Source organism: Vanessa cardui, chromosome 9 (genome assembly GCF_905220365.1).
Source record: "Vanessa cardui chromosome 9, ilVanCard2.1, whole genome shotgun sequence".
NCBI lineage: Eukaryota > Metazoa > Arthropoda > Insecta > Lepidoptera > Nymphalidae > Vanessa > Vanessa cardui.
Genome location: NC_061131.1, coordinates 6,240,890 through 6,257,782, shown reverse-complemented (window position 1 = coordinate 6,257,782; position 16,893 = coordinate 6,240,890). Strand labels below are relative to the sequence as shown.

Below are 16,893 nucleotides of genomic sequence, written 5' to 3'. Positions count from 1 at the left end.
TGAAACATATTCCACCACGCTGTTCCAATGCGGGTTGGTGGGATGAATTATAAAGACAAATTAAGCACACGAATCAGCGGTGCTTGCCTGGGTTTGAACTCGCAATCATCGGTTAAGATGCGCGCGTTTTTACCACTGGGCCATCTCGACTCACACAATCACACTTCACAATTAAGCGCCACCAATATTGGAACAAAACTCTTTATGTTCCTTGTCCCTGTAGTTACACTGATTTAACTTTCAACTCATCACTATGCATTCATACAGAAATACAAAATATTGGTGTTTGATTTTAGAATATAATGTCATAAATAGGTGACTTATAAAAAACCCGACCTACAAGTCAAAATGTTTTGTATCTCTGTTATGTACAAACTATTAAAAAGAGATACCGATAATCCATTATCATTCGAAAATTCGTAAACTGTCAAGTGCCACCTGTGTCTGCCAATTGCTGAGCTGTCACACATTCTCGATCACGTATAGTGTGAATGAAATAAAACATTTCCTCAGGCCAAAATTGGAAATGTTTACCGGTAAACATATAAAAGAATTCCAACTTGAAAGTTTTATAAAGTTACGATCGTGCTTCGAATCGATCATAGTTCAGACGAAAATTAGGAGAAACTGTGATCGACATTATTTTCGTTTGGGATTAGAGTTTTTATTCTAAAATTAACAATACTTTTTTATATTAAGTGTAATCATCAAATCAAATCACCGAAAATAGTCGTTTATTTTTATATTCATACTAAAAAAATACATATACATACATAAAAAAATTAACTATAAAATTAAATTACGCCAAAATATTTACCTATTCCAAAACATTCGTTCCAAAACAATTTTGTTATTCCGATATAATTAAAATCGACTAAATGTAATAAACAGTAGTACAAATCGATTAGAACATCAAACATTTCTTAGGGTGATGCTTCTCATCTTAAGTTTGTTTTATCGGCTCAATTAGTGTCGCACCTAAATGATGGAATTTGGATGGAAGTCGATAATTTAATGACGAGTCGATAGCTATCGAATAAGCAATATATTTTCAGTAGATACGATTGATGGTATCGAATTGGTTTGTTGTTCGCATCACATCATTGGCGAAATTAATCCGTTACACCTCCATTACCCAATATCGAATATTTTCGAATAAGCCATCATAGCGATCGAGGGGAAATATTTGTTTCAATTTAATGTTTACGGAAATCCTTAAGCGCTTAATTGAAAGTCAATATAATGAAATTATAATTTACAAAACATGTTTGTTGTTACTTTTTTTACCCTTAAACTAAAATAATTATAATATTTGTTTTTTTCTCATTATATTTAAATGGAAGGGTATTGTATAGATAAATACAGTATAAAATAAGTTACTCGGAGTTGACCCTATACGTTTACGTTTATTTTAGAATACTATCTTATAAGGTTTTATAATTACCTACGAAATAAAAAAGATTGTTTTGTTGAGTAAAATTATGGAAGCCAAATCCTTTAAATTATTATTTAAATGTCAATGAAGTAAATCATTGTTTAAATTTAATTGAAATATGATTCACTAAATATTGTGTATTAAATTTTCCATAACAGCAATAAATGTTGGCGTGAACAACGTCGAAAACACCGAACCCACTTAATATTAATCATCGTTTAAAATAAATAATAAAAACATTTATCATGTTTTCATTCATAAATACGAGATGAAAACAAATCTCATTCAAAAATACAAGAAAAATTAAAACTATGACAAAAACTTACTCACCAAAATAACTCGATTATTCGTTGTTAGCGTAACATATCCGTCAAAATGTCATTTCACGTGTTAGACCGCGCGTCGGATTCCGCGCACACCGGTCCACTGTCACAGGGCGAGCCCACAGTGACACTTTCTGTATGTAAATCACAATAAAATACCCGCTTTGTCCGCTGATTACGACACGCTGTACTAAGCACCGGTCATACCATCCTAAACTCGATCAATGTTGACATAAAAAAGGCGAATGTAAGCTCGAATTCCCTGCCCCATATCAGTTACACGCAGCTTCGTATGATATATGCCACAATGTATATTAGGTACTTATAATAATTTCTTAATGGTACTTTAAGGTAGAATGTTTGAGCTATTTCATATTGGAAATAAATTGTAATACGATTATTATAGAACTCAGATATTGATTTCAAAAAAATAATTCCATTAAATTTTAAAGGTTGAAAAACCTTTTAGGTTTCAATAACAAACAAAAGTCATAAGTGATTTAGTTTAATATGTTGAGCATTACACATGTAAAAAATATATATTCTCAAAGTCAGATAAAATAGCTTCAAAGCTATTTGATAATCAGATCAATATACACCTATATACATATATTATTATTCATTTTTATATACTTATGTTTGATCGGAAATATTGCCTTTTCAAATATATGAAGAGTGAAAATGTTCTACTACAAAATCGTTAAAAAAGCGCTAAAAATAATTCATAAAATAATCAGTTTAACATGTCGCGTGTATCTTTTTATTGTTGTCAACTAACACTACGAGGCTTATAACTCAGTGTTTTATATTTAACGATTCTATTTAAGCCATGTTCGAATACAAAACAAACGAAAATTACGGTAATGCACACTTCCGTGCGTGTTGCCAGTGATTGACATACAATATATTGTCCGAAGGCGAGGTGCGGCGATTGTCAGTTTAACTGTACAAGACCAAATAGGTAAATTCTGTTCTGACCACTCTGACCATCCATCACTCGACTACGTGTCATGGTCTGTTCCATTCAACTTCATTTTATTAAGCGATCAGAAATAGGTCACGTAAAGTAAGCCTAGTGTAATTTATCACTGAAGTCAAACTTCCTAATTACAATGAAACGGGTATTGATTTTTTTGTCACTTTGTTTTAATTTTCGATTACAGATATCCTTTAAATATACTAGGATTGATATTTTTACAAATTTTTTATTTGAATTTGATGAAAAAAATCAGCTGGTATTTAATGTTTTAAATTAAATACCGACTGAAAAGAAAAGAATTGTATATATTTTTTTCTGCAATTAAATGTCTGTTTATCAATTAATTATAACGTTTTGTTATTTCTTTAAATGTAAACACCAATTACATAATTTGTCTTAATTACTACAAATAAATGAACCCAAATTGAAAGATCCCCACAGACTAATTTCTTTGATCCCATTAAGTGTAATCTTCAAGAAGAGAAAACCGATACTCTATCTTAACATTAAGATAATCGAACACTCTACGAATCTAACAATTTTATTATGGTATATTTTAATAACAATTACACAATTTAGAATATGTTTACAATGCATGTGTGGATTTGTAACTAAATTAATATCGAAATACAAATTAAACTTTAACAAATGAATGTAAACAGCTGTTGGCGTGTTCGGCAAAGTCAAGACATCTGTCTCTTTATTCAATGAACTAAATTACATAACAACAATTCGATTCTCGTGGGAAGTCAACTAAGATTGCTTTGTCGTCATATTAATAGGATATAAATTAATTATTACTATTGACCATTGTAATAAATAATACAGAAATGAGTGATGATATGTGGGTATGTCAGAAATTCATACGTAAGATTATAATTTAGTACTAAAGTATTAAGAATGTATGATTGATTTGTATTGATTAATATCTCAGTGATTTTGACCGTAACGGCTATTCATAACCTTTTATTTACGATCTCCGTGGTCGAGTGGTATGTACACCGGTTTTCATGGGTACGCCACTCCGAGGTCCCGGGTTCGATTCCCGGCCGAGTCAATGTAGATTATCATTAGTTTTCTATGTTGTCTTGGGTCTGGGTGTTTGTGGTTCCGTCGTTACTTCTGATTTCCATAACACAAGTGTTTTAACTACTTACATTGGGATCAGAGTAATGTATGTGATGTTGTATCATATTAATTTATTTATAACTAGTTGTCATTCGGGCATTGCTCGCGTTTTAGGGGTTAGTTGTCATGAATTGAGCAAAAAAGTAGCCAATGTGCTTAGAGTTCAAGTTTGCTTCATACTAAATTTCGACAAATTCTGCGTGAAAATGTCGGCTGTGAAAGAGCATCAGACAGACAGACACAGTTACTTTCACATTTATAATATTAGTATAGAAGTATAGATCACTAACAATTTATGCAGACAGTAAAATATTCGATTGCCTTCTCTTTCCCCGCACTCTTATATTTTGACAGGAGACAATTAGCTGAACATATTTTACAAGTGATGGGATTGTGCACATTTCGAAATAGGTCCAGGCCGGTACTTGAATCCAGGGCCTTCGCTTTTAAGCTAGCCTACTACAATAACGAGAAGTATAATGTTTGGAGTATTTAAAATTGAATAGTAAAGTAGTGTTATTAACAACTTATAAAAGGCCTACAGCTGGGCTAAGACCTACTCTCCTTTATGGGGAGAGTTTGTAGCTCACTCTTCCACGCTGCTCCAATGCGATTTTGTGTATACACAAGTGGTAGAATTTCATAGAAATTAGGTATTTGCAGGAGCAACAAACAAAATGCACATGAAAAATCAGTTGTTTGCCTGGGTTTGTTTTGTTTTTATTTTGCAACTACTGAGCCATATCAGCGTGGTTGAAATAAAAATATGTTTATGGGTAGAGTTTATTCCTTTTGCAAGTGTAGCCTTTCAAAGATACACATTTATTATTTGTTGTGAATCGAAAATAATATTCACCAATAAGAATAATATTCAAATGAAACACTGGTTTTGTACATTTAGATTCTGCGCATAGAAAATACAATAGGTGTTTTGATGTTATATTCTTATTACTATAACGTCACGCCCTTAAGCTACTGTCTTGTATCACCGTTAGGTGTAAGTTCTGAATGATATTGCCACCACGTGATTGCTCAGTTAAACGTGGAAGAAATCAAAAAAATAAAATTATTCGATACATACAATGAAGAAAATTTTACCTTAAAATATTTTTCTACTACATTTTAGACTAGTCGTTGCCCGCAGCTTTGCTCGCGTTTTAGGGGTTGGTTATCATGTGTTAGGCAAAAAAGTGGCCTATAACCTTTTTTGGAGTTCAAGTTTGCTTCACACCTAATTTCATCAAATTCGTTTCATTGGTTTGGTCGTGAAAGAGCGACAGACATACAGAGTTACTTTCACATTTATAATATTAAGTACAGATAAGTACATAGATACAATAACAGTCGGCCAATAGCCACGATAAGTGTATTTATGTATGAACGTAAGTATGATTATAAGTAATATTATAAAAACGAAAATAATTTCGTTTTGTATTTGACGACATGACAAAATCAATTTTTTAACCTCGATCTAGTACGCATTGAAATGAGTTCCACGGGAAAATCGCGTATATTGAATCGGTTGTGCAAGACATCGATTGTCAGAAATGGAACACACGTTGTATAGTATCAGTGGAGCGAGGAAAGCACTGAACCAATCAAAGGGCGGAACTGTGCTTGTCACGTTAACGCGATGCGTAGGCGCACCCTTTGCGTTTTATTGTGCAAATGCCGCGTGTATTATTAGTCATTATGTATTTATATGGTATAGATTAATGTCAAAGTGGAAAAGATAAATATCAGTTGCGCAAACATGAGTATGCCTAAAATTGTATCCTAACGTAATGATATAACGAATGTCGAACTAATACCACCCATACATAATTTCTAAAATTCAGATTGTAAAACTAAATTGTATTAAAACATACAGGAATATTAAATATATAATTCAAAAATACAAACAGACAACAACAACTACAACAACCTGTAAATTCCCACTGCTGGGCTAAGACCTCCTCTCCCTTAAAGGAGAAGGTTTGGAACATGTTCCACCACGCTGTTCCAATGCGGGTTGGTGGAAGATTCAAAAATACACAAAGGCATTAATTACTTCTCTGGTTACAATTTTAATAATATGAAAAAAAACTAACCATAGATTATAATTTAATATGATTATAGAATAAGAAATTATAATAACTGTTATGAATAAAATATATTTCATAAAATTATTTAAATATAAAAAAAATGTTTTTTAATGACGCTACTACCACGACTTTGTTTTATAGAATCGGATTAAAAACATAGCGCAGACAAACTCAACAAAATGAAGGTGCATTGACTTAGCAAATAAATAGCTCTATTACGCAAGTAGCGTTCGTTTGCTAGAGATCATTCAGTATAACGCGTTTATATTTAACTAATAAAAGAAAGTTCTAAATAAACAAACTCATGCGTATATTCGTAATAGCAGAGAAAAATGCTTTTTTTAATAGAGTACTTAAATATTGAGCCGAGATGACCCAGTGGTTAGAGCGCGTACGCGTGCATCTTAACCGATGATTGCGGGTTCAAACCCAGGCAAGCACCACTGAATATTCATGTGCTTAATTTGTGCTTATAATTCATCTCATGCTTGGCGATGCAGAAAATATATTGAGGAAACCGGCATGTGTCTAATTTCATAGAAATTCTGCCACATGTGTATTCCACCAACCCGCATTGGAGCAGCGTGGTGAAATATGCTCCAATCCTTTTCCTCAAAGGAAGAGGAAGCCTTAGCCCAGCAGTGGAAAATTTACAGGCTGTTACTTTACTTACTTGAATATTACAAAAGACACATATTTGTTTAACAAAAATGCAAGTTACAATTACAAAATTTATTCCAATACTCGATCATAGGCGTATCATATTCGGGCTGGTACCCTTTGACGTCATTCCAAAAAGCCAACCTCACATTTTCAATACGTCAAGGACGATGAAGGGTCTTTTTATCATATTTTTTGCACATAAAAGACGGGAGGAAATAGTACGAAAGTTGCATACTCAGCAAGGATATTCAAAGTGCCTAGAGTCCGGAAAGTAATTGTATTCTGAATCGTCAACATATGTCTGAATATATATTTTATTTTTAATATATTTTCCCTGAATATATTTCTATGAATGTATATAAAGAAATGAATCCTAAATATTACTCCACATCGCTCTGCTCTTTGAGAAGTTAGAAGCTAATTCCAATACACTATTCCAGAGTGAGGTCTAAGAAATACACAAAAGTGTTTCAATGCATGCATCACCTCACACATATTCCTTTCAAATGTACGCGATAAATAATAATTATAAGAACAAATAATCCGAGTTACCAGAGTTCAAATCTTATTCGATCCGTGAAACTAATTACATCCTTGATTTTTCATAAAAAAAAAAATTGAAAATATATTTGCGAGTTATTTTGATTGGGTGATTTTGTTTGTGAAACTAATCAGAACTTTATAATATATACTAACTCATATAGACATTATTAATAAATACAAATTAATTTAATTTGATTTCAGAAAATTTACTCTGGATAGCTTCAATGTCACGAGTTATCGTTGTGTTAATCCTTATCAAAATCTGTACAGTATTTAACATGTGAACGCACAAAAGTAGTGTGCCAGAGATATAGTGATATAATTTTTAAGCCAACTTTATTGCGTTCTAATAGCAATTTTGACTAAAATATCTTTCGTGTCATTACATAGTATATAACAAAGTCTGCTGTCTGTCTCTATGTATGCTTATAACTTTAAAATTACGCAATGGATTTTGATTCAGTTTTAATAGATAGAATGATTCGAGAGAAAGGTTTTTGTATATAATACATAGACAATATTCAAAAGAAACAAGAAAAAATCTGTAGTATATTTAGTATGAGCATTGCCACCTACGAAGCCGGGGCGGGTCGCTAGTACTTTTTAAAACATCAATAAGAAATTATTATTAATAATTACAATTCAATTAATTGTATAATAATCTAAATGTTTAAGAATTAAAAAGTTTATAATAGAAATCACAGTTGATTTACATCCTTATCTTATTTAATTGACACTTCAGAACATATCCTTTTCTAATTGGTTTTCCCTTGTCAGTAATTTGTTTTTACATGGTCAGACATGTGTTCCCTGAACTTGTATTTAAGTTATAATACTTCAAACGTATTACATACACGCCCCTTAATTAAGTGAATATTAATCTTATGTTTGAACTACGTGCAAAGCTAAGTTGATATAGCATTACAACGCCTATAACGGGTGGCAAAAATAAATAAATAACAATTTTCTATTGTTTATCAACACCATACACATATTATGCATATGATGTAAGTTTTAACATGAACGTAAACACCAAAATATATATGACTATCTCCTCAAACCTCTTTTGCTATCCTAATGTTTTGACATGGTCAGTTTTTGTCTAGTATTTATAGTATATATGTGTACATTAGCAAGTGTTAGTTCGTTCGTACTCGTTAAAAATTATTGTGACATTACAATGAAACATAAGTAATCTGTAATAGTATCTTTTTTTGTTTCCTGTACATTGAAATATTGCTCGTTTTTTACAAACTTAAGGAACGTTTCTACATAAGAAATCACAGACAAACAATATCAATACGAAAACATTATAAAGATAATTAAAATATTGAAGTACTACTACTTTATTTAAGAGTCAATTTATGGATCGAACATAATTAATATAAAATATTATAACAAAAATATCTAATATAATAAATATTCTTACCGCCTAAGAGCTCAGTTGGACCAGCGGTAAGAATTCGTGCATCTTAACCGATGACTTCGGGTTCAAATCCAGGCAAGCACCACTATATATATGTGCTTAATTGTGTTTATAATTCATCTCGTGGTCGGCGGTGAAGGAAAACATTGTGAGGATACCTGCATGTGTCTAATTTCATCGAAATTATGCCATATGTGCATTCCACCAACCCGCATTGGAACAGCGTGGTGGAATATGTTCCAAGGCCTCTACTTAATGGGAGAGGATGCCTTAGCCCAGCAGTGGGAAATTTATAGGCTGTTACTTTACTTTACTTTACTTTTACCGCCTAATGCACCGGTACCTTGTGACGTTATATACAAAAAAAATACAGACGAATTGATAACCTCCTCCTTTTTGAAGTCGGTTGAAAAGAATGTGCTATCGTCTGTAACAGATGATTTACTTTTGGCATAAAGTATGGGTGCTTCGGTCAAACTATGTCGGAGTTGTAGAAAATGTATGTTTATAGTAATTATTATTCACTATTGATTGTTATTTGGTATACAGTCAGATAATTAAGAGTCTATTTTTTTTTTAAAAGTCAATTTCACTTCTGCGGTGTAAAATATTTTATTTACTTCACAATATATTTCTTCGAAATTGTGAAACGTTGCGAAATATTATCTGCCATATACTACGAAACCTTTTTTAAATATCTGTAACTATATACTACCATTGCTATTATATAAATTGTTATCAGTGCTTGATTTTGCATACATTTTTTATTTGCTGTACAGATAGATATTAGATACGTTCATTGGAAATAGCTACGATCTGCTTAAGATTAATTGATAAGCCTTCATTATTCATTGCGTATTTACTAACAACACATTTGTATGTTTATATTATTAATACATCTAAATTATTACAGTTAAAACCTCTATATACCATTCGCTTCCTATACTGATTTAATACTTGAAATTTTATAAGAAAAAATAAGGTTTTCCAGTAAAATTACTTGTATTCGTGATATACTATAAATAATTATATAAAACATTACTCTATACACTAATATCAAATTAATCTCGTATTTGACCTCCGCATGCTTTTGTGAATAATACAAACTTGAAACTATTTAACGTATATATATATATATATATATATATATATATATATATATATATATATATATATATATATATATATATTAAAATTTTAAAAAAGAATCAAACCAATAAGGCATTATTAATTATTGCACACAAACATTCAGAAGTGATTTCTTTTTATAACGTATCAAACGAATAAACAGACACTTATAAATTTGTAATATCACTTGATTTTTTCGTTCCAAACATCATTCTATACTGCAAAGTTCAATGAATTGAAATAAATTGATAGTAATTTAATTCACTTTAAGTATCAAAATATAATTAATTCAAGTACTAAGCTCGAAAAGAACTAGCTCTTTATTTCACTGTGAATCGTAAATCTGCTCGCTCAATCGCCAATACTGAATGTCAATTAAAATAATTTCAGAGAAAATAAACAATAAAATCGATTATTAATTTATTACATTTCAGACTCACTACAGTAGGTACATAATTTCTTTTTAAGTAATACTTTTGTCAAGTATCTTTTATCACTATATTAAATAAAGTAATTATGTCAACGAAGTATTTGAAATAAAAGTTATGAATATATAATTAATAGTTATTCAACTAAAACATTAAATAAATATTTAAAAGAAATTAAAAGCTAATAATAACAAAACGATTATTTAATTATTTGATATTTTAAAAATCGAACAGAATGGTAAATTTATTTGAAATTTCACGTAACTTTGTTATGTTCGAAGTTCAAATTCGACATTCGAGAATACATAGATGTATTGTGACAGTTACAACAAGAACAAACTCATGTGACTTCTTATTCGATAAATCCTTACTTACATAGTATAAAACAAAGTCGCTTACCGCTGTCTATCCAAATGTTTGCTTAGATCTTTAAAATTACGCAACGGATTGTGATACAATTTTTTTTAATAGATAGAGTGATTCGAGACGAAGGTTTTGTATATAACTTTTAGTAACAGCCGTTGTTCACGTGCGAAGCCGAGTTGGGTTGCCAGTAATTAATAATGTCAGAATTATTCAATACAAACTATTCATTTTATTATAAGAAATGACGAAATGTTTATGACTTATCAATAAAACCTCTTTATTCAATTTAAGCACATTAAGCTGCGAAGATTTGACCTTTTATGGTCGCAATAAATAACATTTCATTCAGATACTTAAACAAAATGGGGTCTTGAGCATATATGTGTAATTATAATATAAGAAACTTGTTATTAAAATATATTATTCTTGTTAAAATTAAGTGTATAATTAAATAATTATGTAATTTTACTTTATTCGGGTATTTATTCTACAATATATAATAAGTTTTTTACTACACGTCGGTTTGTTCTGAAGTATCTTTACTTCAACTACTAATAAAATGAAGTATTTTTTAAAGTCAAATAAAAGTCTGATTACACACCTGCGCCATATATTCAAGTAAAATAATTAAGGCCTCCTCTCCCTTAGAGAAGAATGATTCCATCACGGTGCTTCAATGAGCGATGGTGGATATACAGTTACAGAATTTCGTTGTATTTAGACACTTGTTGGTTTTTTTACTGTATTTTCCTTCAACACCGAGCAGGCAATGAATTATAAACACGCATTATAAACACAAAATTCAGTGGTGCCTGCATGGGTTTGAACCCGCAATAATTGGTTAAGTTGCACGAGTTATAAATGGAAAACGTCAATTTACCACTAATTCAAGGCTCTAAACTGTTAATAATACACTAAAGCGGTATTTTATGTCGACCAATCTTTAATTGATTAAGGGACAAACATTTCTAGTAATATTAAAAATTCAATATAATAGCTTCCGCTTGAGCAAGCTTTATTTAATATTTAAATTAATAACTTAAATCGTGTTAAATATGTCACAATCAATTTTTTAAACATCTAACCTTTTTAGCGAATGAGATAATATCGTTTATGATCAAACTTCGAAAGTTAATAAAATAAATAAAGATAAGCTTTAGTGTTTATTTTAAAATGTGAAATAACTTTGTTATTTGAACATAAAGCTAGTAAGTGCATTGCCTTTTGGTACTGACCTCGATGTTCGTTTTTCTTTTCATTTGCTCTCACGTTCTTTGTCTTTGAGTACCGCCTTATATTACACGTTAGACGCTCGATTACTTTCAGAATTTTTTTACTAACTTTGTTAATTGTTCGGCGCTTTGGATCGCTATATTTCGTTCGTATATCGTCCCCGATAGTTTTCTCGCAACCCGAGTCGGTACTGTCGTCTGTTTCGGTCGCGGAGGAATCGGATGGTGGATGAAAAACATAAGGTGCGTTCGCGAAACAAGGCGAGTTCATTTTTAAAGTCCGAATATCACATTTGCACAAAACAGATTTTTAGGTTGTTTTTTTTTTTTTTAAATGAAGATGAGAATAATAGAAACGACTATCCAGATCGATGTCAGAAAAACGTTGTGCTTAATCGGTAGCAGTAATACTTAAGTATTTCGGGTGCGTACCCAGGTCGCCTTCAGAGCGTGACACCGCACCCTGTTTGGCCCAAGACCTTGGTTTGTCTTGTCGTATTTAGAGCATAGATGATAGTTATTTGTTATTAGATCATCAGTGATATATTTTCTATATAAGAGGCATAAGACAGTACTGTTAGTTTATCTATTGGCTAGATAAGATTTGATTTATTCTTCGTTTTATAGGAAATAGACAACTGTGACCTAACTATCGTTAATGGAATTATTATGCTTATTTGATGTATTAAGCATATCTCTAAATATTTTAATTATTTTAATTAATTAAAATAGTATTACTAATAACAAATTAGTTTTAGTCTACATTCAATTTACATCTTCTTATTTATAAAGTATTTTGTATTGTAGATTTTTTAATTAATAAATATAATAAAATGATCCTGAAAAACGACTGACAGTTATCAACGTTGCATATTGATTTCAAAGTCACGGGTTCAATCTCTTAGCTTAAAATCGTGCCCAATCCTAATTTCAGGTTTACGCTCAACTGGAGGGGAAAATAGTTTCATTAGTTATACTTGCAGAAAGACCTAACATAGTTATGTCCTTAATTACGGAAAAGTAACCATAAAATAATTACAAAGCAATCGTTATTAAGAAACGCATATACATGACATGATATAGTAATGTCACATATTTTGAATTTCGTAAAACAACAACGAAACAGTTTAAATGGAAAACATTTAACTTTATCATAAAAAACGTCACAATATTCGTAATACGCTAAAAAATTCTTAAAAGTGATTTTATTTTGAAGCTAACATTTGAAATTTGATAAGAAATAAAAGATCGTAAAGAAGCGTTCTAAACTATTTTAGCCCTTAAACAAAGTGTACGAAACACAACACTGGTAATTCCATTACGTACGAATTTGTCGGGAAGTTGACTCGGCTCGGATTTCTATCATCATACTTACGTCCAGTTTGAAAATCTGCCAAAGCTTAGCGGGTGAAAGGGTATCAGTGAAATTAATGAGGCCGTAGAAATTCGATCTCATTTAAATTCTTTGTTAAAAATAACAAGGGTTTCGGAAGGACCCAACACAAGGAAATAGGTATTGGTTAAATTAGAAGCAAAGTTAGAAGTAGTAGTACTTGAGATATATTTTTAATTGAATTTGATCCTTGAATATATAGTTTGTTACGATTGTTATGTATGATTTTTTTTTTGTTCTACGGCTTTTTAGGCTCAACTGATAAAGTCAGTCCTGAATCCTTTCATTATATCAATACTGATAATATAAGGTATTTAATTAATATTAAAATGATTAATATGTCAAAGTAAGGATCATATTCCACCGCTGTGCACTCAATTAAAAATAAATATTTCTAAAAATTGTAATTTTTATTCATAAGATACAAATTGAATAGGTATTTTTTTAAGTTTATCTTTAAATTAAACAGTTCAAATGGTGACAATTTTTTTTTATCTGTAAAGTATTATATATTATATATGATTATAATAGTAATACAAAGTATACCTGCACGAATAAATTAAAACACGTGTGTCTTATATACATTTTGGTTAACTTTCATTTTTATATTTTAAAGGTCAAAAATCTCTCACACTTTCGTTTTATCTGTAATAATGTTAGCAGTTTTCTCTTAAAATATTCTGCCTGAATAATATAAGGAGTGTCATGCCAAGCGATCCCTCTAAAAATACGGAGAAAAATCTCGGGAACTCTCGGTAATATTTATTTGTCACTCACTAACAATAAGACCAATAGAAAAAGGTAGATGAAATATGTAAAGAAAGGAATTCAATAGGAAGAAAAGCATAATTTACAAAAATATGATCTCGTGTCGTAAAATATTTAAAGAATTAAATTCTCTTTTATTGTGCTCAATTACTTCTTTAAAATTAAGTTTTTTTTTCATGGATAGATACATTTAATTACAATTCTGCGAAATTAATCCGAACGATGAAAAAAAATAGCAACGTATAATCTAATGAAAAGCATGGCTCAATACAATTTTATTGGAAATAAATTTAAAATACTTTTTTATTATAAAAAACCTTACGTACATAATCAAATTAGGCATCGTGAATTATTAAATGAAACTTAATATTTTTACCATCAAACATTGAAAGTACTATTAAACACAATCCCTGGACGCTAATAATTTATACTCTTAAGAGTATCTACCTTTTAAGAATTATTTATTTAAATTATGTTTTATTTGGACGTAAATTAAATAATCCTTTGTGTGTAGTCATTGTAGGTGTTGATGTCGCTTGTTATTTTATTACTATCTAAGTTACTTCATACTATACGATACTTTGCTACCGAAATTTCCATATTTGTTAATTATAGCCATTAAAAAAAATTACACTTAACTGATATAAATAAAACTAAATAAAGCAAAATTCCTATTATAGGTAGGTATAGTATAGGTAGGTATTTTTCATGTATGCCACAATTTTGTAACCTTACTTTAAAAAAACTTTAATAGTTTTTTTAGGTAATTTATTATTATAATGTTTCAATTTGAAAAAAGCAATAATTTTATATTCATAGACCTCTGTAATCTGCGATCATACAACACTAATTCTAGTCAGAATAAACTACAAAGCATTTTCCGAAAAGGAAAAATTATATTTGACTTAAGTAACTTACTACTAACTTTAGTACGTTAACATTTAATAGTGTATATAACTATTTTGTAAAACAAACTAAAGAGAGAAGAGATCACTGAGAAGAATTTCACGTTAATAATATCATCATAGGTTTATTTAAAAGGAGAATGTTATAGTTCGAACGGTTCTTAACCTCAAATATACAGTGTAAAAAATAATGGGCTACAAACAATAGTCGTTTACATCTTTAGCTAGTATGTGTTAGATATATACAAAAATAAAGTACTTACCTACATTATATTCCTCACAGGCCGATTGAAAAGTCGGCGTAGAAATACAGCCATGACTGTTATCGTCTTGTTCGACTTTACTTCTATATGAATCTTCGTTTTGAATTGTCGTTGGAATTATCCTTTCATTCGTGCTATTATGCAGCGACGATCTCTCTTTTGTCACACCATTTATTTGATTATGTTCGTTGTCAACTGAGCCATTAAGCGTTATTTTCTTTATCGTCTTTATTTCTTCAATTTCATTAATTTTTTGCTCGGTAATCGATGATTGTTTTATTACTTCTTCATTTACTCGAAAATCACCATCACTTTTTGAATAATAAAGTTGTTTCGATCCGATACTAGAAGTCCCATTAATTTTATCACTGGATTTGTATTTGTCGCTGAAATTATTTTTGAGTGATTCGAAAGGATTTTTTACATCGTCCTTATCTAAATCACTGTTTTTTCTAAATTCTTTTGACTTTATCTGATCGTCGGAGAGTGAATTATGTTTTTCGTTTGTATATCCTTTTGGTGAAGTTTGTTCAAAACCATTATCAACTTGTATGTCGTGTACTGTCACGTTGGGTATACTACTTGGTCCAGAATCAAATTTCTTAGAAAAAAATGAGGATAATTTTAAGTCATGATCGTTATTTTTAGTATAGGAATCGGACGATCTATTTATTGGCCTATTGTGTAATGAAGATTGAGCGTTTGTGGTTTTTCCGTTCGGGATAGGAAGTTTGGAAGTACTCGTGTAATTTGGTAATGTTGAGTAGAAAGGATTAGTCGGATGAAACTTGATAGGTTCCTCCGGAGGAACGATGGACTTTACAAGCGGTGTTGAGTTTAGAGTTGACAATGGCGAGTTTAGCGATCGTATCGGAGACGAAAGTTTATTGTGCGGGGACTGTGGCGGCCGGATCGTAGCGTAGACAGGCGCTTGTGGCGTCGCTCTTCCGCTGTTTATCTCCGAAATTAGTTGCGAAGGTCCTGAAACAGAACAGTTTGTTGTAGTATAAATATATAATTATAAGAACTAAAATCCTATTTCATATAGTAATAAATGTATTATATATTTTTATTTGCAACATAACGAACGTAATTATGTTACGTTTAACAAAGTTGTCTTTCATAAATATAGAGTTTAAAATTCAATTTAAATTTCTTTAGAGTTGGGGCGTATTGCTTCGCTTTAAATTAGATTTCTTCGTGGATATTAAATTTCCTTCCCCGCACGTCACGTGTTTCCGGAACGCATCGCATGCATCTGATTACATTAGGCTATTTGCTGTTAAAAAGCGAGAAAAGACCGTTTTAAATTTAATCTTATACCATCTAATGTTCTGAATGAAACATTCGAATACTTAAAAACGTGGAACATATTGGTTTGATATATTTTTAATTAATAAAAAATATTGTCTCCATCATGAATAAACTAACTGGCTTGTTTTTATTAATAAATTATTTTTGTAACGTTACTTAACATTTTTAAGACTGAAGATTGAAGATATACTTACTTATGTCAGCCGTGTTTTCACTACAATAATTACATTTTTTATTTAATACCCAGCTTATATAGGGTATAAGTATGAAATAAAGATGATTTTGAAAATCGCTACTATTTCGAAAATAAATTAGAATTGATGCATATATTATATGCATGCATTTTTTCTTCAGTCTGTTAAGTCATTTTTGACCACAGTTGATTCATGTTTGATTATTTTGTTACGGAGAAATGCGTTCATTTGATATATGAGCAAACGATATTTAACTGTCATGCCCTCTACATTGCTAGTTTTATGTAACAATATCATTACCTACTTAGAAAAACTGGGGAG

At 30.5% G+C, this 16,893-nt stretch overlaps 1 protein-coding gene across 1 annotated transcript in view; it reads right to left on the bottom strand.

The window, feature by feature from the left end:
- Nucleotides 1-1,818: 1,818 nt before the first annotated feature.
- LOC124532447 overlaps nt 1,819-16,893 on the bottom strand; it is a 31,676-nt gene continuing 16,601 nt past the window's right edge. Inside the window, exons 4-5 of the mRNA XM_047107351.1 lie at nt 15,065-16,045; nt 1,819-1,892 (exon numbers count right to left, since the gene is read on the bottom strand). Coding sequence (XP_046963307.1) covers nt 1,819-1,892; nt 15,065-16,045 — 1,055 coding nt within the window. The remainder of the gene's footprint in view (nt 1,893-15,064; nt 16,046-16,893) is intronic.